Below are 23,236 nucleotides of genomic sequence, written 5' to 3'. Positions count from 1 at the left end.
AAATGTTATCTCCTTCCTGAGATCTTTCTTAATAGCCTCATCTCCTGATATCACTCCACCTCAAAAAAGCAAAGAAAACCAAAAAATTCTCATATTCTCATATTTATTTGGATATTTTTGCATAATTACTTACATGTATACATATTGATTCTCCCAATAGAATGTAATCTTTGTGAAGGCAGAGACTGTTTCTTTATTGTCCTTGTATTCTACATTATTATAGGTACTAAATAAATACCTGTTGATTGATGGATTGTTTGATAGAGAAGGAAGTTTGAAAAAGTTTGTGTGACTGAGAGTGTCAAATAATTCAGAGGGGTCAAGGAGTAAAACAAAACTCAGGAAGAATCAGGTGATGTATGAGAGAGTAATTTTTATGGAGTGATGATGGGGGGATCCAGATTGCATTATATTAGAAATGATTAAATAATGAGAAGCTTGGACAACAAAAGGAGAGAGAAGAATGTTTGTTGGCCTAGAATGTAGGGAGAGGTTTACTTTTTTTAAAATTTGGGAGATGAGTGGACATTTTTGTAGGTGTGGTGGAAGGATTTTATTTTTTTCAAATGATTTCACAGATATCCAATCAATAAATTACTAGCATAATCCAATGAGTTCACCAAACACATTATATTATCCACATTTTTAGATCATATTGACACACAGGGAAATTAAATAATATGGTCAGTGTCACACTTCAGATTAGTAAGAGAAATGGAAGTATAATACAGATATCCTGACTCTTAGTTCTTCACCCAATACTAGGCAATGATGTCTCCCAGGATGATTATATGCGAGTATACATATAGCTGTCATCATCCTTGCTTATTTTACTGAACACCTACTGATGTTCTCCCTATTACTGGAATGTCCCCATTTGGCAACTCCAAACAATACTATGACCTTTCTCTTTGCATTCATTGCCATGTTTTTTTTTTATTAATAATTATAGCCTTTTTGACTTGTCAGAGTTGCCTGATGTTATCCTTCTAGTCAGAGCATCTAGCTTTATTTATTTCATCTGAGCATTATCTGTCTAATGCTTTGATTTCTATTTATTGCCATTGACATTGAGACTGTTTTATTTCTCAGTTGACTTTCACAGTACCTAATACTTACATAGATTCTTAAGCTTTACCAAGTACTTTCCTTAAAATAGACTTGTGTGGCACATAATAAAAGATTGTCATTTATTATTATTTTATTCTTATTATCTCCATTTTACAGAGAAGGAAACTGAGGCTTGAGGAAGGCAAATGGCTTACCCAAAGTCACACAGCTAACAAGCGTTAAAATCAGAGAATATTAATTGTCTAAGCAACAGATATTTGTTACTATGTTCCTAATGTTGTACTAAGTTATTACAGAATTTCAGAAGAACATATAGCAGAATACTTTTAGGAATGTGTAAGTCTTCAAGTACTTCTCAGCTACAATTAGAAGAGAAATTTAAGCAACAAAATTTAAGTTCCTTGAGGGCAAGGATGTTTTGTTTGTATCCTCAAAAGATAGTACAATGTTTATATATAATAGGTGTTAAATAGATCCGGAGCTGGAAGGGACCTCATAGCCTAGATATTCAAACCAACTCATTTTGCAGATGGAGGGAAATGAGACCAAGGGAGGTAGAATAACTTTAGCCAAGGTCACATGGCTATTAAATATCAGAGGCATGATTTGAACACAGGTCCTTTAATACCAAATCCAATGCTGTTGGAAAAAAAGAATATGAATTTTGTGAGTAGAGCAGAATGGAGTGTGCCTAGGAAGCCTAGGGCAGAGGGGATAATAATTTGTTGTTTTCTACTTACTAGACTCAATCTGGCATTAAAAACAGAGATTTGTTTGTTCTAGGGACTGATTAATGGGCAGCTAGTGGTACAGTGGATAAAGTGTTGGGCCTAGAGTCAGGAAGACTGGCCTTAGACACAAGCTGTGAGACCCTGGGCAATTCACTTAACCCTGTTTGCTTCAGTTTCCTCATCTGTAAAATGAACTGGAGAGGGAAATAACAAACTCTTTTAGCATCTTTGCTAAGAAAGCCCCAAATGGGGTTACAAAGAGTCAGACATGAATAAAATGACTCAACAAAAACGGACTGATTTGTGGATAGGTCCCACTGAGTCCCACGGAATCCCAGGTATTTATGTCCCTTAGGGTCATAATACCCTTCAAGGCAGTGTTTGCCAAATTGTGGTAAACAGAAACCTAGTAAGAAAATATTAATATGCGTTGATTATTTGTTCATGATATTTTCCATCTAAAATATTAAATACAATATTAATAATTTTATGTGTATAATCATACTAAGTATAGAATTATATCAAACTACTTATTATATCCAGTAGCTTTTCAGTTTGTAAGTAGGTTTAGTTTTCTCTATTTTGGCTTGCAGTTTGTTGGGTTTTCTTTTGTCCTAAGAGTGTCACATATTCCCAAGTCTGCATTTATAGGTTACGTCAATAGATTTCCAAACTCAATGTGATCTTTGGTTAAATTGGTTTGGAAAACATTGAGGGAAACATAGTCAAGTTTTGGCTCAACTCACTTCTTACTCAGGTTCTAAGTTTGCAGTTTGGCAGAGAACATTAAAAATATTTTATTAATTGGTTAAAATCATATTTAATAAATAAAAATGAATGGCTTTTTAGAGACCCTAAGTTCTTTATTTCCATCCATCCTCATTTTGTTCTACCCTATACCATGAGAAATGAGAACACATCAAAATGTCCATACCTTTCAGCCCAGAGATCCCATTCCTAGGCATAAACCCCAAGCTGATGATTGGGAGAAAGGAAGATCTGACATATAACAAAATACTTATAGCAGTGGCCATTTTTTAGTAGCAAAAATTACAGATAAAAAGAGGTCCATTAATTAGGGAATGGCTAAACAAATTGTGTATATGAAGGTAAGGGAATACTACTGTACTATAAGAAAGGTAAGTGACTTGCTCAGGGTCCTATCACTGATATGTATCTTGCTGGATATGAACTTAAGTCTTTCTTCCTCTAGGCCTCATGCTCTTTCCCTTGTAGCACCTAGCTGCCCTGTAAGCCAACAAATACGACCCTGACCTTGAACATGTCCACCTATAGTTGCAGGCAAACAGGAGGAAGGGAAAGAGTAGATACTCGCTAGTATCTGCAGGGACTTTTTGGTTGCTTATTATCCCAGAATTGCCATGGCCCAGATCCTATGACCAAACACTTGGTCACAGTATATATAAATTTTCCCCGCTTTCAGTCACCTTTACAGTTAACTCACCTTCTAGCTCTTCATGTTGCTCGGGCATTTCAATTGTGAAATTGCTTTTTTCACAGCTTACAAAATGTCCTCCGTCCCAGCCCACCCCCCTACTTACCAGTAGTGCTGCAGATGAGGAGAGTTCAAGGCTGCTTCTTTTTAGGAAAGAAACTAGTCTTTGAGTGGTGGTATCTGTGGGTGTTCTTAATACCCTCCTGGCTCTGGCTTTTAACAACTTTGTAATCTGAACTGTAGAAATGATTTCAGAAGAGGGGCAAATACTTTTTGCTGCAGGATTAGAGCATTGGTTTGACCTATGATCTTTTACTTCTCTGATCTTGGCATATAGCATATAAACCTCTAACCTTTTCTTTAGACCCTTGCTTTATAGTCGCAGCTTTCCAGGATTGCTAAACTGAGTCAGATTTATCTCATCAACTAGGGCAAATATGGACCATTGTTCACCTCCAAAGGTCTTAAGTCCTCCAGCTCCCCTACCCAATACCCATCAAATTTAAATGTATGTAAGCAGATTAGTTGATGTTCATTGTTTCTTATGAGGAGGCCCTTGCTTTTGTATACTGCTCAGAAAGCCCTGCAGAAGGGCAATTTGGGAAATGCCCACTTAAGTTTGCTGGAATTTATTTGGGTCTCTTGAATCAATTCTTTAAGGAAATATATACTTAAAGGGCCCATGCTATGTCTCTAATTATATATACTCAGTTGGAAATGTATATTTAAGCAGTGCCTGAAGGGTTAACTAACATTATTCCAGTGACTATAGATGCGTTACCTTAAGGTATCTGCCATACATGGGCAGCTAATTTCTCTCTGGAATTTTTCTTGCATGAACGTCCATAATACATTGACTTCCGAAAAGAATTGATTTCCACACAAAATTCCCTGCTTGCCTTAAACCTTTCCCCTCAAGCCACCAGCTGCCTGCATAAATATGTGGTTTTTCCTCATGAATCAGTCCCAGCATACACAATTGAAACTGAGAGGGAAACAGTCTAGTAAGCAATGGGGCTCAAATCTTCAAGTGCCTCTTTTCCAGAAACTGGGAGCCTCATCAGGTAATGGAGGGCCTAAGTCAAGTATTGATAACTTTTCCCACCCAGGAAGTAGGCCAGCATTTTGGAGACAATTTTATATTAACACAAGATGCTTCATTAACACCAGTGTTGACTGAGATGGGATTTGGGACTGCAGAACAGTACAGGCTGGGCAAGAGTCCTTGCCTCAATTGTATTTTTGGCTTCCATAATCACCTGGTAATAAAACCACATGAAGTGTGACTTTATTTTGGGAAAGGAGATAGTGATCTTCATTTCATTATTTAGGTAGATTGGTCCAAGTGAAATGAGCATTACTCAGACATTATCCTGGTTCAAGCCTTTATCCCCTCTTGCTTCAATCAGTTCAGGAACCTACTAATTGGTCTGCCTCCAGCCTCTCCTCTTTCCAAACCAGCCTCTAGAGTACCTATAGGACCCCATCACTTGCTCACTCAAGAAGCTTCAATGGCTCCTTTTTGCTTCTACGATGAAATAAAAACTACTCTGCCCTTTCAAATGCTTCAGTACCTCATTACAACCTGTGGTCCCCATTGAGTTCACTTCTATTCCCTTTACATACTTTGTTATAACCAAACTGTTCTACTTACCTTTTCTCCATGTGCAATATTCTACCCCTTGCTTCTGTTCCTTTGTTCAGGCAATGTCTAATGGTCTATTCCATCTGCTTTTCTTCTTGGAATCATAGCTCCATACAAGGAGATCTTTTCTGAAGCCCCAAAGTGCAACCTGGTGGCATAGGCAATAGAATGGTAGGCCTGGAGTCAGGAAGAACTGTCTTCCTGAGTGCAAATGTGGCCACAGGAATTTATGAGCTATGTGATGCTAGGCAAGTTCACTTAACCCTGTTTGCCTCAGTTTCCTTATCTGTAAAATGAGCTAGAAAAGGAAATAGCAAACCATACCAGTATCTTTGCCAAGAAAATTTCAAATGGAGTGATGAGTCAGACATAACTAAAAATTTCTGAAAAGTGCTCTACCTACCAAATTACTTTGCATTTAATTGTAAAAATATATTTTGTATTTACTTAACTGTCTTCCTATTGTTTTTTCTTTTCTTTTTTCTTTCTTTTTTTGTGGGGCAATGGGGGTTAAGTGACTTGCCCAGGGTCATACAGTTAGTAAGTATCAAGTGTCTGAGGCCTGATTTGAACTCAGGTACTCCTGAATCCAGGGCCAGTGCTTTATCCACTGTACCACCTAGCTGCCCCCATGTCTTCATGTTGTTTTGTCCAGGTACAATCCAAGAATCCTGAAGGCAGGGATTGCTTTATATTGGACTTTATATCCTCAGAACCTTGCACAGTGCTGCCAGTTAAATATTAGGTGCTTAGTCTTGAATTAAATACATATGAATTGAGTTATAAGAGAAAGCTTGCACCTCTGACTTCTGTATTTCACTAGCAGAAAGAAGGAATACTTATTATTACTAATATTCATTATTTTTGTTGTTGTTCAGTTGTTTCAGTGGTGTCTGACTCTTAATGACACTATTTGAAGTTTACTTGGTAAAGATACTGGAGTGGTTTGCCATTTCCTTTCACAGCTCATTTTACAAGTTGAGGAAACTGAGGCAAACAGGTTTAAGTGACCTGTCCAGGGCCACATAAGTAGTAAGTGTCTGAGGCCAGATTTGAACTTAGGAAGATGAGTCTTCCTGGCTCTAGGCCTGGCACTCTATGCACTATGGTACCACCTAGTTGCCCTGTAGAGAATAAGACTCCAAGGCACTTTTAAGGAAGGGTAGGGAATGAACATTTATATAGCACTTATCATGTGCCACTCACTGTACAAAGTCATTTTTACAAATATTATCTCATCCAATAGTCACTTAAACCCTGTAAGGTAAGTGCCGTTATTATACCCATTTTATAATTGAGGAAACTGAGATAAACAGAAGCTAAATGACCTACCCCAAATATCATGGCTATTGCCTGGGTCTTGATTTGAATTCAGATATTCCTTGCTCCAGTGCTCTATCCACTGATCAATGAAGTTCCTCTGTGATACCTAATACCTGCATTTTTCATTTATTCATGTTATTTAAAATGTATTGATCTTTTATTTTTACTTTACTTTCATTTCCAAATATTTTCCCTCTCTCTTCCTTACACAGAGAATCTTGTAACAAAGAATAAAGGAAGAGAATAAATTAGCTCAGCAAAACTCACCAACACATTGACCAAGTCCAGCAGTTTATGGGTTTATATAATGTTCCGTATCTATAGTCTCCTATCTCTTCAAAGAAGGGACACAAATTCACCTCTGTCTCTATCTTTCTGTCTCTATCTCTCTGTCTCTGTCTCTGTGTCACTGTCACTGTCTCTCTCCGATCCTGTCTCTCTGTCTCTCTGATTGTCTCTCTGTCTCTGTCTTTCTCATTGGGTTGAGCTTGAGCACAACAATTAAATAGTGTTGTTTTCTTTTTTCTTGTTGCTCTTTCAATTTATGCTGCTGTAGTCATTGCGAATATTGTTTTCCTGGTTTAATCATGTTTTTAATTTCATAATGAGGATGGCCTTTCAGTGGAAATTGAGGGGAGGGAGATGCTAAGCTTCACTGACTCAACATGTTGCTCTAGGCTACATAGCATCCAAGGTATTTTTAGTCTTGTGGTTTGTCCTGATTTTCACTAGCAGTATTTGAATGGATCTAAAGGTTCAATTTCATATTTATTTGTTTAGAATGGTAATATATGGTTTTTACAGAGATTGAACCATGTGACATGGAATTTGATATAACAGAAAGAGCCCTGGGCAGGGAGTAAGGAAAGGGAAGGGGACAAACATTTATTAGCATCTATTATGAGATATATGGATATTTACAAATATCTCACTTGATCTGGACAACAACCCCGGGAGGTAGATACTATTAATATCCCTATTTTACAGTTGAGGAAACTGAGGCAGATAGCGGTGAGATAACTTATCAAGGGTCATACAGCAATAAGTATTTGAGAGTGGATTTAAAATCAGGTTTTCCTCAGGCCACACCCAGCATTCATTTATTGTTTCGGCAACTAACTGACTGTATGACCTTGAGCAAATCCCTCCCTGTCTCTTGGCCTTTGTTTCCATAGAATGATTATGTTAGAATCCAATAATGCCTAAAGTACCTGCCAGGTCTCAAAGTTCAGAGGTTCTCTGATTAGGTGAAGTGCACAATTAGAATTTTAAGTGACCTAGATAGAGTAGAAAAATGGTAAAAAAAAAAAAAAAAGTCAATGGCATGAAGTGGATATGGTACACAGGGGTAGAGTGTTCCATACAATGGAAAGATTAAGAATAACCAGATAGTTGCATGTAGGCTAGAGAAACTATAGATCTTAACTTAAGCAATAGCTTAATCAGCAATATGGTGAGTTCTATTGAATCAAGTTCCTAGGCTCAACCTATTGGACATGTCTTTGGGTTATGTATAAAATCTTGCCTTTTTCTTATTTGTTTTGTGACTGACATAGCTCAGGGCCCTAAGCCATTGGCCATTGCCTTTCTTATAAAGAAGTATGATATTAGAGAAATCCACCCTATCAGTAGCAGCCTGTCTAGGTTGTCTTGGCATTCTTGCTTATATCACTTGCTTTATCTTTGTTCTGAATTGTGGGTCTGGCTCCCCTAAAGTGGTAAAGAAATGTTTATCTTCTACCTACCTATGTACCTACGTACATAAGTACCTACTTACCTTTCTTTCTTTCTTTCTTTCTTTCTTTCTTTCTTTCTTTCTTTCTTTCTTTCTTTCATCTATTATCATCATCTATCTATTGTCTATCTATCTCTCTATCATCTCTCTATCATCTGTCTATCTATTGTCTATCTACCTATCATCCACCTATCTATCATCTTTCTATATCTATCTTCTGTAAGGTTTATTAAGTTATGGCAGGAGAGACATTGTATAATTTCCTTCCTTGGATGACTTAACACAATTTCAGTTTTCTGGAATGGGTTAGTTGTACTCCTGTAGTGCTGCTTTTAGGACGGGAATAACTAGAAATCCTTTTCATCCCTAAGATTTAAAGTTGGCAAATAATTCGTCTATTGCCTGGAAATCTCAGCGTACCTTGATGGGAAGGGGAAAGTAGATAAGAACAGATTGAACAGGGGAACAGTACCTTGAAACCATAGTTTCTTTTCCCCCAGGAATCTTAGCATCTGAGGGATAACTATTCTAACAATCACATTATTTCCTGCAGAGAAACGTGGTGTGTGCTGCTGGATATGGTTATTTTTTTCATCTTGCAACCAGTGAAACTTCGAAAGCTCCTCTTCTCTCCTTCACTCAGAATGTAGCCCATTCCTGCACAAGGTACCCTCCATTGGAAATTCATGTATATTTGGACACCAGGGCTTATTTTTGGGCTGTATGTATATGGTTATAAAACTATGTATGTATAACATTTTAATTTTACATATATAATGTACAGCTTATTTTCAGTCAATGAGTAGCCATGATTCTAATATGTAAAGTGTTTAGTATCACAAGGGATTGCCTAAATTGACTGTTTAATTTATATATGTGACTGAATTATTTTTCCCAAGGTCTTGAGAAATTTCTGTTTAGAGTATTTTAAGAAATAAGCTATACTCTTCCAAAATAGAGGTGAGTAACTTAATCTTTGTTTTGCCAATGGGAAAGTAAAGTAACTTGGCCAAAGATAGAGAGGAGGAAGTTCACAATCCAGGATTTTCTTTGACAGATAGTACTGTACAGATTCATGTGAAAATCTATTGGAAATTAAAACATGCATGGTAGAAAATAAGTGAACCCAATCATTTTAGGTTCTTATTTCAAGCTTAGTCATCTGCCCAATTGAGGGATTGTGCATTAGGGATTTTTTTATTACTTTTTTTTTATTCAGCAATAAAAAAATAACCCACAAACAAACCTGGTCTTATGATTTCCTTGGTATACACCATTTGACATGAGGAAAGGCCTTCCAGTGATATAGATAAGCACCTATTCAGTAATTTGTAATTTCAGACATTTGTTTGGGTCACTGAGAGATTAAGTGACTTGTACAGAGTCATATGACAAATATAGAGGTCTAACTTGAACCCAGGTTTTAAGGTCAAAGAAGACAATAAAGTAGTGGAAAGAATAATGCACTCAGAGTCATAGTGGAAAGAATACTGCACTCAGAGTCATAATACCTGATTTCAAATCCTGACTGCCATTTATTACCCATATGAATTTGGATCAGTCAGTGAATCTCTCCATACCTCAGTTTCCTCATATATGAAAAGTCAGTTGGATCATATTATCTCTGAAGCTCCTTCCAGTCCTATATCTAATAGGATCTCTTAGTATTCCTAATTACTAGGTCAGTTTCTATCTTCTTGGCTATTTTGCTTCATTTGCATAACAAAGAAAAGGAAGTGGAAGAAGCCTTAACTCATTGTGAGGATCCTTATGAGTGAACCTGTGATATTCAGAATGCTATATTAAAGTTGGGAACAAGGACAGAGGGGTTGAACATGTTTTAGTTTTACATTTCTAAAAGTGTCTACAAGCCACATGAGGATTAATGAATATCAGGAAATCTTAAAGTAGTAAATCATAGTACTTTTGATTATCTGAAAGCTCTTGGCTCTTACTTTTCCAATGACACCACTCTTATCTGTCTTCCAACCTCACTTCCTATTTCATTTGGACTTGGAGGGAATAAGACTTGGATTCACATCCCACTTTGGCCATTTTACATGACAAGTCCATGGGCAACCATTCAGAACCTCAGTTTCCTTTGGGAATAATAATACCTACTTCTCAGGGTTTCTGTGGAGCTCAAGAGGGATGATACATATTAAAGTACTATAAAGTACTATAAAATACCAGTTATTTACAATTTTACTCTATTCTTTCTTTGTTTATCCTGTTTCATTGTAGATTTGGATTTTCAAGGTCAGCATTCAAGAGAGTATTTATTTTCTCCTGCATACCAATATTGACGATTAGCTTATTCTTTCATAGGGTGCATCATAGAGATGCTTCTGTCTTAGCTTTGTGCTCTTTCCCCCACACCCCCCAAAAACAAACCCAGGTTTTTTTGTTATTATTGTTGTTAATAAGATATCAGAATTATTTTAAATCAGTTAATATTTTAATGAATATAGATCTGTTTAAATATCCAAGTAAAACTATCAAACTAGTTATAATAGAAAATGTTAATGCACAATTTGAGAAAAATTAAAAAGATCAAATTGTAAAACTAGGCAAAATTAGTTGCCTTCCTCACTAATACTTATCTATAATTAATCATTGCTTTCATTTCACCTTGAATCTTTTAACTAAAAGTCAGAAATCCTTCCGTAGTTAGTTCAGTCTTTGTTCATTTTTATTTAGTTTGTTTCTTGGTATCAAGTGCTCTCATCTTCCACAGCTGGTAACTGTGGTGCTTCAGTTTAGGAAATCATTCTAGTTATTACCTTCTCTTAATAGCCTGCTTCTAAAAAAATCCCCAGAGATTCCAGCTTCTTCTTCTTTTCTTCTTTTTTGAAAGAGAGAGAGAAACAGACACAGAGAGAGAGAGAGAGAGAGAGACAGAGACAGAGACAGAGACAGAGAGACACAGAGAGATCTTTGTTCTTTTCCCATGGATTAGACGGGGCAAACACTCAAAAAAAGAAATTATGGTGCCATAAAAGTGTCTCAACATTTATCACTTTGATGCTTCCTGATTGTTTTATAGAATAAAATTACTTGCTGATAAAACTTCCCTTTTCCAGAAACTAGAGTTTAGCTATTTCTGAGTTTGAAAGGTCCTTTAGCAACTATCACACCACACAATTAAATACAAACCTGCTTCAGCTAGTTTGGAATTAACAACAAAAATTATGTCTATGCTAATGTATAATTTTTAAAAAATCACCATTCATTTCAACAGAACTTGGTAAAACCATCGTCCAGACATGGTTTCTTCAAACTCTATTAGAAGGAAGTCCTTATTACTGATGCCTACTTTCCCTGTCTTATGTTTACCTTATATTAATAACCTATAGCACATTAAACCTCTGAATTCAGACTCTACCAATTCAGAATTTCACAGAATCCCAAAGGCATACAATTTGGCATTGAGAAGGACCTCAGCAGCCATCTTCTCTTACCCATGCTCCAAATGAAGCTTCACTGTCAATTCCAACAAGTCGTCATACATGAGGGTCCTCCATTGGAATGGCTCTCCAATTTGCAAATTACATTAAGGAAGTCCATTCCCCCCATCATTAAATAAATAAGAATTTGGGGAGATGCCCTTCACTTGAGGCAGTAAATGTTTTTCAAGTATTTTAATAGCTTCTATTTATATTCACTACATTTATTATATTCACTTATGACAATAAGTCAATAAACAGGAATTACTATAAATGAGTGATTATTATGTAGTTGACATATGTCTACTACTTTAGGCATTGTATAGATGATGAAAAAAGATAAGACAGGCTATATCCTCAAAGAGTTTATATTCTTGTTAGAGAGACAAAACTTGGAAACATGAAACAAACAAAGTATAATACAAAACAGGAAATCAATCTTTTTAGGTCATGGACCACCTTTGAAGTCTAGTAAACTCTATGGACTCTTCTGAAAAATGTTTTTAAATACCTAAAATACATAGGATTTTAAAGAAAATTGATTATATTGAGATAAAGTTATCAAAGTATTTTTTTCTTTCTTTTTTTCTTTTCAGGGCAATGGGGGTTAAGTGACTTGCCCAGGGTCACACAGCTGGTAAGTGTCAAGTGTCTGAGGCCGGATATGAACTCAGGTCCTTCTGAATCCAGGGCCGGTGCTTTATCTACTACATCATCTAGCTTCCCCCATCAAAGTATTTTTTTAAAAAGTTCAGAGTCCCATGGTAAGAACTCCTGATATAAAAATAATGCATAATTTATTTTTAGAGAAAGCAAAGTGGAGTGGGCAGAGTGGTGGGCTTGCAATTTAGGAGAATTCGGTTAAAATTTCTTCCCTGGGGCAGCTATTTGGCACAGTAGATAAAGCACTGACCCTGGATTCAGGAGGACCTGCGTTCAAATCTGGCCTCAGACAATTGACACTTATTAGCTATGTGACCCTGGGCAAGTCACTTAACCCTTATTGTCCCGCAAAAAAACAAAACAACAATAACAACAACAACCCTGCCCCCCAACATTTTGGGCAGTTAAGTGGTGCAGTGGATAAAGCACACACTCTGGATTCAGGAGGATCTGAGTTCAAATCCAGCCTCAGACATTTGACACTTATTGTGTGACCCTGGGCAAGTCTCTTAACCCTCATTGCCCTGCCAAAAGTAAACAAACAAATAAATAAACGAACAAACAAATGAATGAATAAATAAATAAATGAAATAAAATCTTTTCCCTGACACCTAATAATATCGGTGCAACCCTGGACTATTTATTTACCTTTTATATGACTTGAGCAACTCCCTTGGACATATACACTAAGTTAGAGACAGGTATTGTTTGATGATATTCCAACACATTGGTCACTCTTATGCTGAGGAAAAAGGAGAGATCAATATGAGATGGAGGTTCCAAAGGTTTTGTGGAAAAGCTGAGCCTTGAAGGATGGGTGAAATTCAAACAGATGGAAAAGAGCCAAAATCAATAAAGGTACAAAGACATAAATTGTTATGGAATAAATGGAAAATATCTTGTAATTTGGAGAAGAAACCAGCATAATTTTAGTGAAGGATATATTCATATTAGCCTTCATATTAGCTGGGCAGAGTGTGCCAAATCATGCAGTACTATGGATGCTAAAATAATTCTGTGTTTGAAATGAATAAAACTTTATTTCTTTAAAATTATTCTGTGCTTTAGATTTTCCATTAATTTGGACATATTTTCTAAATAATTGTCCTGAATTAGTGGGATTTCACTTCGATGCATACATTTAGTAGCATTGGACTCTCAATCTGAAGAAATCTCAAAAGCCAATTTGTCCACCTGACCTATGCGTGAATAAGAATTCCCTATATAGTATCCCTGATAAATGATCACTCAGCTTCTACTTAGACTTCCAATATTGTCTCTGACACTTCATACCTTGGTGACCTTGGGTAGATTTTTTTAACATTTAACATTTAACATTTTTTAACATTCATGGTTCCTCAATGACTTTTGAGGTCTCTTCCAGCCCTAAATCTATTTTTAAAATTAATAGCTTATAATTCTATAGCTTTGCATATCTCATTTGGTATTCATAACAACCCTGTGAGGGAGATATTATCATCTCCATTTTACAGGTAACAAAACTGAGGCTAATAGATGTTTAATGGCTTGCCAAAATCACATATCTACTATTCACATATTGGATTCTAACTAGTTACTGAGATATTAATTGAACTCAGGTCTTTTTGAGTCCAAATTCAAGTCTTTTCCCACAGAGCTAGTTAGCTACCTATAGCTCTAGATCTTGCTCTTATGACTTAAAAATTAAAAAGGCACAATCTTCTGCAGAAAGCCATCTAACGGTTAAGATATTTTGTGTATGTACAATTTCTATAAAGCAGTGGAAAATTACTGATGTTCTCCAATGTTGATGGCTAATCTTGTAAAGTTATTTTATAATAGTACCTTATAGAAGGAGGACAGAAATAAAACTACTGACCACAGATTTAGTTTGTTGATGGAAAGAACAAATTTTAATGAATCAGATCATGTAAAAGTTAAACAATCTAATTAAAGCAAAATAAAATGGTAGGTCTAGTACCAGCCAAATTATGGTATATATTCTGAAACTGTGATGGTGGGAATAAAATTGTTTTAAAATTCATCTGGTAGCATTTAGATCATTGTGAAAGTACTATATAGATCATTATCAGGACTGCCAATCTCCATGAGTAACTTTTTTTCTTCTATCTTACCATGAAAAGGAAAGAAGTTGTCAAACCAGAAAGTTGCTGATCATGTTTTATCATTTTCTTTTATAGGTATGGTCTTCTTGTGTATCCCAGGTTTGAACCACAGGAAGCAAATGATACTGGTCCCACTTTGTTCCAGAACTTCACAGTTTGGGGAAGCCAAGGTGGTGTTCAGGTAAAACCTGAATTATCCCCCTATTAATGTCCTTCATGATTCCCTCAGGACAGGATAGTTTGTGAAGATCTTCCTATTCCTTGTTACTAACTGAGGATTTACTAAAGAGGGGAGCAGTTATGATAATGATAGAATGAATTGTAATTTGGAATTAGAATATGAACTGCTCAAACAAATAAAATATCTTATTTTTTGTATGTGTTTTTAAATTTTTTTAAGGAAAAAAATCTATTCCTTCTCTTTCCCATGTACTCAAGGCTAGGGATCATATCTTTTAAAGTAACTTTCTGTTTTCTGTATTTCTAATTTAGATTTTTAAATGACCAAAATTTTATCTTTTATCTCCTTTCTCCCCTTATTGGAGAAAAAAAGAGAAAACTTCCCCCTACCGAATCCTTATAGTCAATATGCATTGTCAAGGAAAGCAAATTCCTACATTGGCCAACTCCAAAGAGTATATTCTTCTTTGCATGCAATAGTCAATAAGCATTTATTAGCTACCACTTATGTGTAATAGACTGTGCCAGGTGGTTAGGAGAAAGATGTCATTATCCCAATAGAGGAATAGTGCTCTTGCTGTCATCATCTTCCCTCCCCCCACTCTTTTCCCCACGCTTTCCTCTCTCTGTCTCTGTCTCTGTCTCTGTCTCTCTCCCTCTCTCTCTCTTTCTCTCCTTTTCCTCCTTCCCACCTCTCTCTTTCTGTCCTCATGTCTCTTTGTATATACACATGTATATATATATAAATATAATACACACATTTATACTTATATATATTCATAGTAAATCCTTAACTTTTGCTGATGTAATGTAGCAAATGGTCTGAAAGTAAAAAATGGAATGTTGATATATTGATCCTATGGGAAATACAGTGTTAGGTTCCCACAACCACCAAAAACTGTAATCATTTGCTAGAGATTATTGAAAATACACTTTTTTCATATAATTCTTTATAAAAACATTAATTTCGATAATATGTACATTTCCTAACACATTAACCATTAAATAATCCATAAAATGCAGTACAGAAAATAAAATTGGAAACATGAAAAACATTTTTCTTCCTTGATTCCCTAAAATTATGTGACCTTTTGTGCTAACATCTCAATTTTAAAAATTGATTGTAGGTAATATTCACTTTTTAGAACACATGAAATCTACAGTACCATGTTGTAGATCAAATAAGAGTCTTAAAACTAAAACAATTTTTTAACCTGAATCTTACCTTCCACTGTGTTAGATGGCAATGTGAGGGCATTATATTACTGTAAACTTCTCTATCTTGGCCATCCTTTGAAAACCAAAGGAGAGGCTTCTGGGACTTTAGTTGCTGCTGTTGGAAGGTGTCAAGACCGACCAGGTCTCAATATCACCTCCTACCCTCTGTCCTTCACTGCTGGTGAATGTCATCAGAGATCATGAAGGATGCACCCCCTTGCAATAATCTGTTCAGTGATGTCTGCTTCCTCGTTTGAAATCCTTAAGGGTCTCAGAGTATGAGAACCAAGATGAGTTGTTTAACCCTGAGGCTGTGATTGATGATGGGAACAGCAAACAATGAATATATGCAATGAATACATAAGGAATTCTTTACAATGGCAGGGTGACCAAGACCAGTGAAGTACTTAGTAGAATATCAGTCACTTCACAAATTTGCATGCATCATGCCCATTATGTTTTTTCTGTACTGTGTATAGCTAGTTGCCAAAAAGAAAGTGAACATGTGAATGTTGAAAATTGACTCTCTCTCTCTCTCTCTCTCTCTCTCTCTCTCTCTCTCTCTCTATATATATATATATATATATATATATATATATATATATATATATATATGTAGGACCCTATATAAATAATTGCTAAATAAATTGCTAAATAAATTAATAATTTACTATTATCTTTCCATTGACTATTTTCCTTTGAAAATGACCAGCAGCTTTGCCAGAATATCAGAAATTTTTAGTTAGAAGAAAACATTTAGTCTATTCCATATCATTTTACAGATGAAGAAACTGAGACTGGCCATGAGCTCCAAGTTCATTGCTTTGTTTTTCTTTTTCTTTCTTTCTTTCTTCCTTCCTTTCTTTCTTTCTTTCCTTCCTTCCTTCTTTCTTTCTTTCTTTCTTTCTTTCTTTCTTTCTTTCTTTCTTTCTTTCTTTCTTTCTTTCTTTCTTTCTTTCTTTCTTTCTTTCTTTCACAGGGCAATGAGAGTTAAGTGACTTGCCCAGGGTCACACAGCTAGTAAGTGTCAAGTGTCTGAGGTCGGATTTGAACTCAGGTCCTGAATCCAGGGCTGGTGCTTTATCCACTGTACCACCTAGCTGCCCCAGGTCCATTGCTTTTCTCCCTAACTTGTTCTGCCTATTCTAATACCTGTCTGTGATCATGGACATATTGACTCAAGTTCAGACTTAAGCTGTAATTGAGAAAGTTACATATTGAGACGGACAAGCAGTGAATCTGTGTTTATCTTGTATTAGTTGTGTCTTTACAGTTTGTTAATAATATTGGTTAAAGGCAGTTAAGTGGCACCGTGAATAGATTGCCAGACCTGGAATCAGGAGGAACTGAATTTAAATCTAGTCCCTAACATTTACTAGCTCTATAGCCCTGACCAAATCACTTAACCTTGTTTGCATCAGTTTCTTCATCTGTAAAATGAACTGGAGAAGGAAGTGACAAACCACTCCAGTATCTTAGTCAAGAAAGCTTCAGATATGACTAAACAACAAAAATATTAATATTAACAACAATAAAATTGGTTATGATAAAACTACAATATGGAAGAAGATATGACACTTAGAAATTTTTGGAAACACTAGTTTTTCCTCTATTTGCACTATATGAAAACTACAAACTGATTTTAGATGGTTTAAGTATATGAGGACTTCATATTGACCTCGTTAAGATGTTAGCTTTTCTTTTTTTCTTTTTGGGTGGGGAAATGAGGGTTAAGTGACTTGGCCAGAGTTACACAGCTAGTAAGTATCAAGTGTCTGAGATCGGGTTTGAACTCAGGTGCTGAATGAAGTGGTGGCATAAGAGCAGAATTGGAACATCTGTGCTAGTGTGGATGGTCAAAGCTTCTTTTCCATTTTATGGGATTTAATCTTTTCTTCTTTCTGCATAGGGTGGAGGCAGGAGCATAGATTATAAGCTCCTTGAGGGTAGGGACTGGGCTGTTTTTTTTTTTAATATTCATGTCTCCACTGCCTAGGACTATGCCTGGAACATAGAAAATTCTTAAATAATCGCTTACTGGATTGGGAAAAATGACCCAGGTTTATTTTTTATCTTTTTTTGTTCAATCAACACTTATGAGATATAAGATTTAATCAAAGGATGATCATACTATATAGTCCATTACCTTGACATATGCAATTGTCTTATAGATTTTCAGAAGTAGCAATCTTCAGCTGAAAAATTTCCAAATTTATCCATGCAAAGATTTTGGGATTGACATCTTGGAAAGTGACGCAAATTCTTCAATTACTGATAGCTTATTACTTGGTCATTATGCTTCAAAGGTAAGTATCATCTCTTTGGGATGTCCATTCATAGTATAATCTGGGTAATATTTCAATAAGATCTGTGTTATGTATTTTAAGTTGAATCAAATCAAGTCACCAAGAATTTATTAAGTCCCAACTATGAATCAGGCATTGTGCTAAGCACTGAGAACATAAACAAAAGGCAGGAATAAAGGAGCTATTTGGTATAGTGGATAGAGTACCAGGCCTGGAATCAGGAAGATTGGAGCTCAACTATGAACCCTGACACATTCTGTCAGTGTGATCCTTCACAAGTCACTTTAACCCTGCTTGCCTCAGTTTTCTCATATATAAAATAAATTGGAGAAGGAAATGGCAAACCACTTTAGTATTTTGGACAAGAAAACCCCAAATGGGGTCATGAAGAGTGAGACATGACTGAAAAGTCTTTTTATTCAGGGCAATGAGTGTTATGCGAATTGCCCAAGGTCACACAGCTAGTAAGTATCAAGTGTCTGAGGATGGATTTGAACTTAGATCTTGCTGAATCCAGGGCTAGTTCTTTATCCACTGTGCCACCTAACTGTCCCTCTGGAAAGTCTTAAGAGTAATAGAACCCATTTAATGAAGCTTAGGTATAATTGGTAAAAGGGAAGGAGCCCATCATTTAGATGACTATATAGTTGTAGAGTTCAAATACCCACCATTATTTTTTAAATAGTAGCAAGGGAGCTATGGAATATTTTCATCTTATTTGACAACATTTTCAAAATGCTGTTCAGAAATCAGCAGCAAAACTAGTTGTTTAAACCCATTTTGCCCACAATGGAAAGATTATAGAATTTTAGGGTTGAAAGGGACCCTAGAGATTAGCTAATCCAACTAGTATCTTTTATTTATTTATTTTTGGTGGGGCAATAAGGGTTAAGTGACTTGTCCAGGGTCACACAGCTATTAAGTGTCAAGTGTCTGAGGCTGGATTTTAACTCAAGTCCTCCTGAATCCAGGGCTGGAGCTTTATCCACTGTGCCACCAGCTGCCCCCTAGTAAGTATCTTTAAAAGAATCCCTTCTAATACATTTCCAGCTTATATTTGGAGACCTAAAGTGACAGGAAAAAACTACTCCTTTCCCAATCAACCCACTTTTGGAAAGTTCTGATTCTCAGGAGGGAGATAGCATGATGCAATGGATAAAGTGTAGGGAGTCAGGAAGATCTGTGTTCAAACCCTTCTTCTGAAATCAACTAGTGGTACAATTATGGACAAATCATTTAACTTCCTAGTGCCCCAGGACACTCTATAGGTTATAGGTAAATTGCCAATCTATACTCATGGAAAAATGTTTCAACACTGGCAATTTCCTACACATATGTGCCCCCCAGCCCCAACAGTTAGGAAGTTTTTCCTTAAATCAGACTGAAATCTTCTCTCCTAAAACTTCAACCCATTACTCCCACTTCTACCTTCTCAGTGTAGCTAAAGCTTGTAAGTACTCTGAATAGGGAAGCATACAGACTGACTCCATCTATGCAAGCCCAACTTTTTTCCATGGGTCCTTTGCCTGTGTGAATCTCAGGCAAAGAAACATCTTAAGGGAGAAGAATTAGGCAGAAATGGTGATAGTGCACCCTCATTTCCATAGATGAGAGGCAATGTGGGAAAATGGAATAAGTGGACTGAGACTTCCATATCCTCATTGTGTGACCTTAGGCATAGAATGATAGGAACATAGATTTAGAGCTGGGGAGGGACCTTAGAGATTATCTAGCCCAAACTGCTCATTTTTCAAGTGAGAAACTTAAATGAGAGATTAAAAGATTTGCCTAAGGTCATCTAAAAAGTGAAACAGCCATAAGTCACTTAATTTCTTTGACCCTGGATTTTCACTTAGAAAAGAGAAATAATAATGTTCACAGGGTTTTTTGAAACTCAAATAAGATCATATAGGTAAAATGTTTTGTGATTGTATAAGGCTATGCCCACTATACTTCTATTGTTTTATGAGGTTTTATGAGGGTCTCCCACTGCTGTCCCAAACCTGTATTTCTTTTTTGTTTTTGTCTTGTTTTTTTGTTTTGCTTTTGTTTTTTGTGGGGCAGTGAGGGTTAAGTGACTTGGCCAGAGTTACACACCTAGTAAGTGTCAAGTGTCTGAGATCCGGTTTGAACTCAGGTCCTCCTGAGTCCAGGGCTGGTGCTTTATACATTGCGCCACCTAGCTGCCCCCCAAACCTATATTTCGAAGTACTAACAATTGTTATAGATCTCTTCTCAGCCACTGCATAGTTGGGTGAATGGCTGATGAATGTTTTGACTTGATAAAGCCTAGGGACTGCTTCTGGGTTACTGTCTGCTTTTTAAAACACAAAGCAAAAAGGGCTAGCATGCACCTAAATTGAAATGGGAAAAGATGAGATATGTGGAAATATTGTGTTAGAGGAGTAGAACAGCAGGGGAGTGTGGTGTCTGTCTTGGTCCTCTGTCATAGTGGTTCATGAAGTTGCCATGTTGATGCCTTATAATGCTCATAAGGTTGATATTGACTTTGTACTAAAGGTGTGACAGTGATCTGAAAAATTCTGATACACAATTGTGTGGATTAGGATAAATCAGTGTTGTTGAAATCAGAACTGGGCAAAGGTAGAATTAAAGAAGGTTCTATATCTCTGATTCTAATGATTTGGCCAATTGGGTTTTATATCATCATCATCAATAATTATCATGCTTTCTACTACTTTTCTTAGGGGACTATTTCACAGGCTAATACCTATTAGGACTTATTTTTAGGCACCTATATTTCCATGTGTTTAATTCTGTCCCATTATTCTTGCTAAAGATCTTTTGGGTCATCCACATGAGGAGAAAATAAATGCTAGTTTTTCCTTCTTTCCAGAGTTAATATTGTGAGATGTTATGATTATTTGGATTATGTATTTGTCAGGAGAGGATGCTCCCCAGATTTAAAAAGCATCCCAATAGTGGATCAGAGGCCTTGAACTTTCCCAGAAATCTCCTTTAGCCTTTATACACTTCCCCCATGAAAAAAAAAGAGGGAAAAGAAAAGAGGAAGAGAAAGACCATGGAACTGAATAACTAACCTTCCTGTTAAATTGATGTCACAAAGTTTTAATTGATGTTAACTAGACATCATTATTAATGGGAAAATTACATAAATTAAGATGTAAATTATGACAAAGGAGTTCTTATCATGAGATAATCAAAGATAATCACACCCCTGGGGTGCCACTAGTAATGCAATGCAGTTGAATGCCTCTAAATCCCTTAACAAGTGTACCACTAGAGTTCTCTGTTGGGAAACATTAAACAAAACTCCCCAGTCTGCTCTGGACAAAATCTGACTGCTAGAATCTCCAAAAGTAAATCATTAGACTGTTTCTGGTATACTGTATTTTCTGGAAAGACATTCATTCAAATCACAGAACTAAAAGATTTTAGGGGGAGAAGAAGCCTTAGGGATTATCAAGTCCAACATCTCTCCTATTTCCCACCATTTTATAGATGAAGAAATTGAGGCCCAGAAGTAAATATATAATTTTCTTAAGATCACAGCAGTAGTTAGTGACAGAACCAAGAGAAGAATTTAGACCTTTTTGCTATAATTTTAATATACTTTCTATTCTGTAGAGAAGCTGCATTATAGTGGATAGATCTAACTCCAAAGCCAGGAAGACTTGGATTCAAATCCTGACTGTGAAATCCTAGGAAAAGCAAATAATATCACAATACTCTAGTCACTTTATGATTTTAAGTTGCAGAGAGGATGCAAACCTGCCTTGATGGAGTGGGTTTCTACACCTGGGAGTTCCTTATGTGAATAAAATCATGATTCTAGTCTCTCCTTTTTATTTTGTCATGCAACATAGATTCATGCAACAAAATATGGTAACCTTGGGGCTTCTGGTGAAGTTTGATAAACATTTCCTATTGGTGTGGTAGTGGGGGATGTTACAAAGAACAGTGAATGATCTTGCAGTCACAAGACCTGTATTTAAGTTTTGGCTCTGATGTTTCCTAGCTGTGTAAAGTGATTGGTAAACTTTAAAATAGGATGAAGCAATTGTGGGTTATGATGATGATTTTGGTTATTTGAATGGCCTTTTATCCTAGTGTGATGCATCTGAAAATACCCACCATTTAAAAAAAATAGTAGCAAGGGAGCTATGAAATATTTTCATCTTATTTGACAACATTTTCAAAATGCTGTTCAGAAATCAGCAGCAAAACTAGTTGTTTAAGCCCATTTTTCCCACAATGGAAAGATTATAGAATTTTAGGGTTGAAGGGGACCTCAGGTATGGCCAGGCTATCACATGAAGCTGGTTGCAACCCAAATTGAAGTTTATAAGCTACTTCAGTTTTTATCAAATATTGCTTGATATTTTGAACTACAGTTGATGGGGAAATAACAATTGTGGCATCAGTATAAATAGCACTTTACAATGGATGTAGTGTTTTCCCATATGCTTTACTTCAGAGTCTAGTGAATAGAGCATTGACTTGGGAATTAAGGTCCTTGTCTCATTTCCAAAATGATGCCTTTGCCTGAATGTCTCATAGAAATACACAAGGATAGACAACAATCAAAGGGAAGAGACTTCAATTTTTTTTCAGAGGAAAAGTCCTGTATGAATTTGATGGAGCACTTAAAGAATTATTGAAGATCAGACTTGCAGGTGTGTCTGAAAAGTTAATGTGTATAGATGAGCTTTCAAAAGTTGTATGACTTTATGTAGAATGCTAAAAAGGGAAAATGCCTGATTCCTATTTTGGTCATGCCACTTTGGATTCAGCCACTGACATGTATTCCACTTTCAAGAGTTGGGATTTTCGGGGCAACTAGGTGGCATAGTGGATAGAGCACCGGCCCTGGAGTCAGGAGTACCTGAGTTCAAATCCGGCCTCAGACACTTAACACTTACTAGCTGTGTGACCCTGGGCAAGTCACTTAACCCTAATTGCCTCACTAAAAGAAAAAAAAAAGTTAGGATTTTCAAAGTGTTTGGCTATTTTCAGGACAAACCACCAAAAATTGTATGCATGCAATCATTAACAGACTGAATCTACAGAGAGTATACCACTTTCTATGTACAAATATGTAAGTTATTTATCTGTGCAAGGTTACTTATCTCTTACTCATACATATATGTGTTGTTCTGGTATACTAAAGAAAATCTTGGTGGTTAGGTGGGGGGACCTTTTCTTGTGGGTTAATACCCAGAGGAATAGTAACAGTAATAACTCACTTATATAGCATTTTAAGGTTTGCAAAACACTTTCCTCATGTCCACTGCACAAAATAGGTATGATTATTATCCTCATTTTTCAGATGAGGCTTAAGACACCATAGAATCATAGAAATGTAATAGTATGAC

At 36.2% G+C, this 23,236-nt stretch overlaps 1 protein-coding gene across 1 annotated transcript in view; it reads left to right on the top strand.

The window, feature by feature from the left end:
• Positions 1-23,236, top strand: part of PKHD1 (PKHD1 ciliary IPT domain containing fibrocystin/polyductin) — a 714,107-nt gene that overhangs the window by 332,644 nt on the left and 358,227 nt on the right. The window contains exons 43-45 of the mRNA XM_044005152.1: positions 8,515-8,627; positions 14,251-14,356; positions 17,745-17,879. Of these exons, the coding sequence (XP_043861087.1) occupies positions 8,515-8,627; positions 14,251-14,356; positions 17,745-17,879 (354 nt within the window). The remainder of the gene's footprint in view (positions 1-8,514; positions 8,628-14,250; positions 14,357-17,744; positions 17,880-23,236) is intronic.

Source organism: Dromiciops gliroides, chromosome 4 (assembly GCF_019393635.1).
Source record: "Dromiciops gliroides isolate mDroGli1 chromosome 4, mDroGli1.pri, whole genome shotgun sequence".
Taxonomy (NCBI): Eukaryota; Metazoa; Chordata; class Mammalia; order Microbiotheria; family Microbiotheriidae; genus Dromiciops; species Dromiciops gliroides.
The sequence above is the reverse complement of the archived record's forward strand: the minus strand, read 5'-3'. Positions and strand labels throughout refer to the sequence as shown.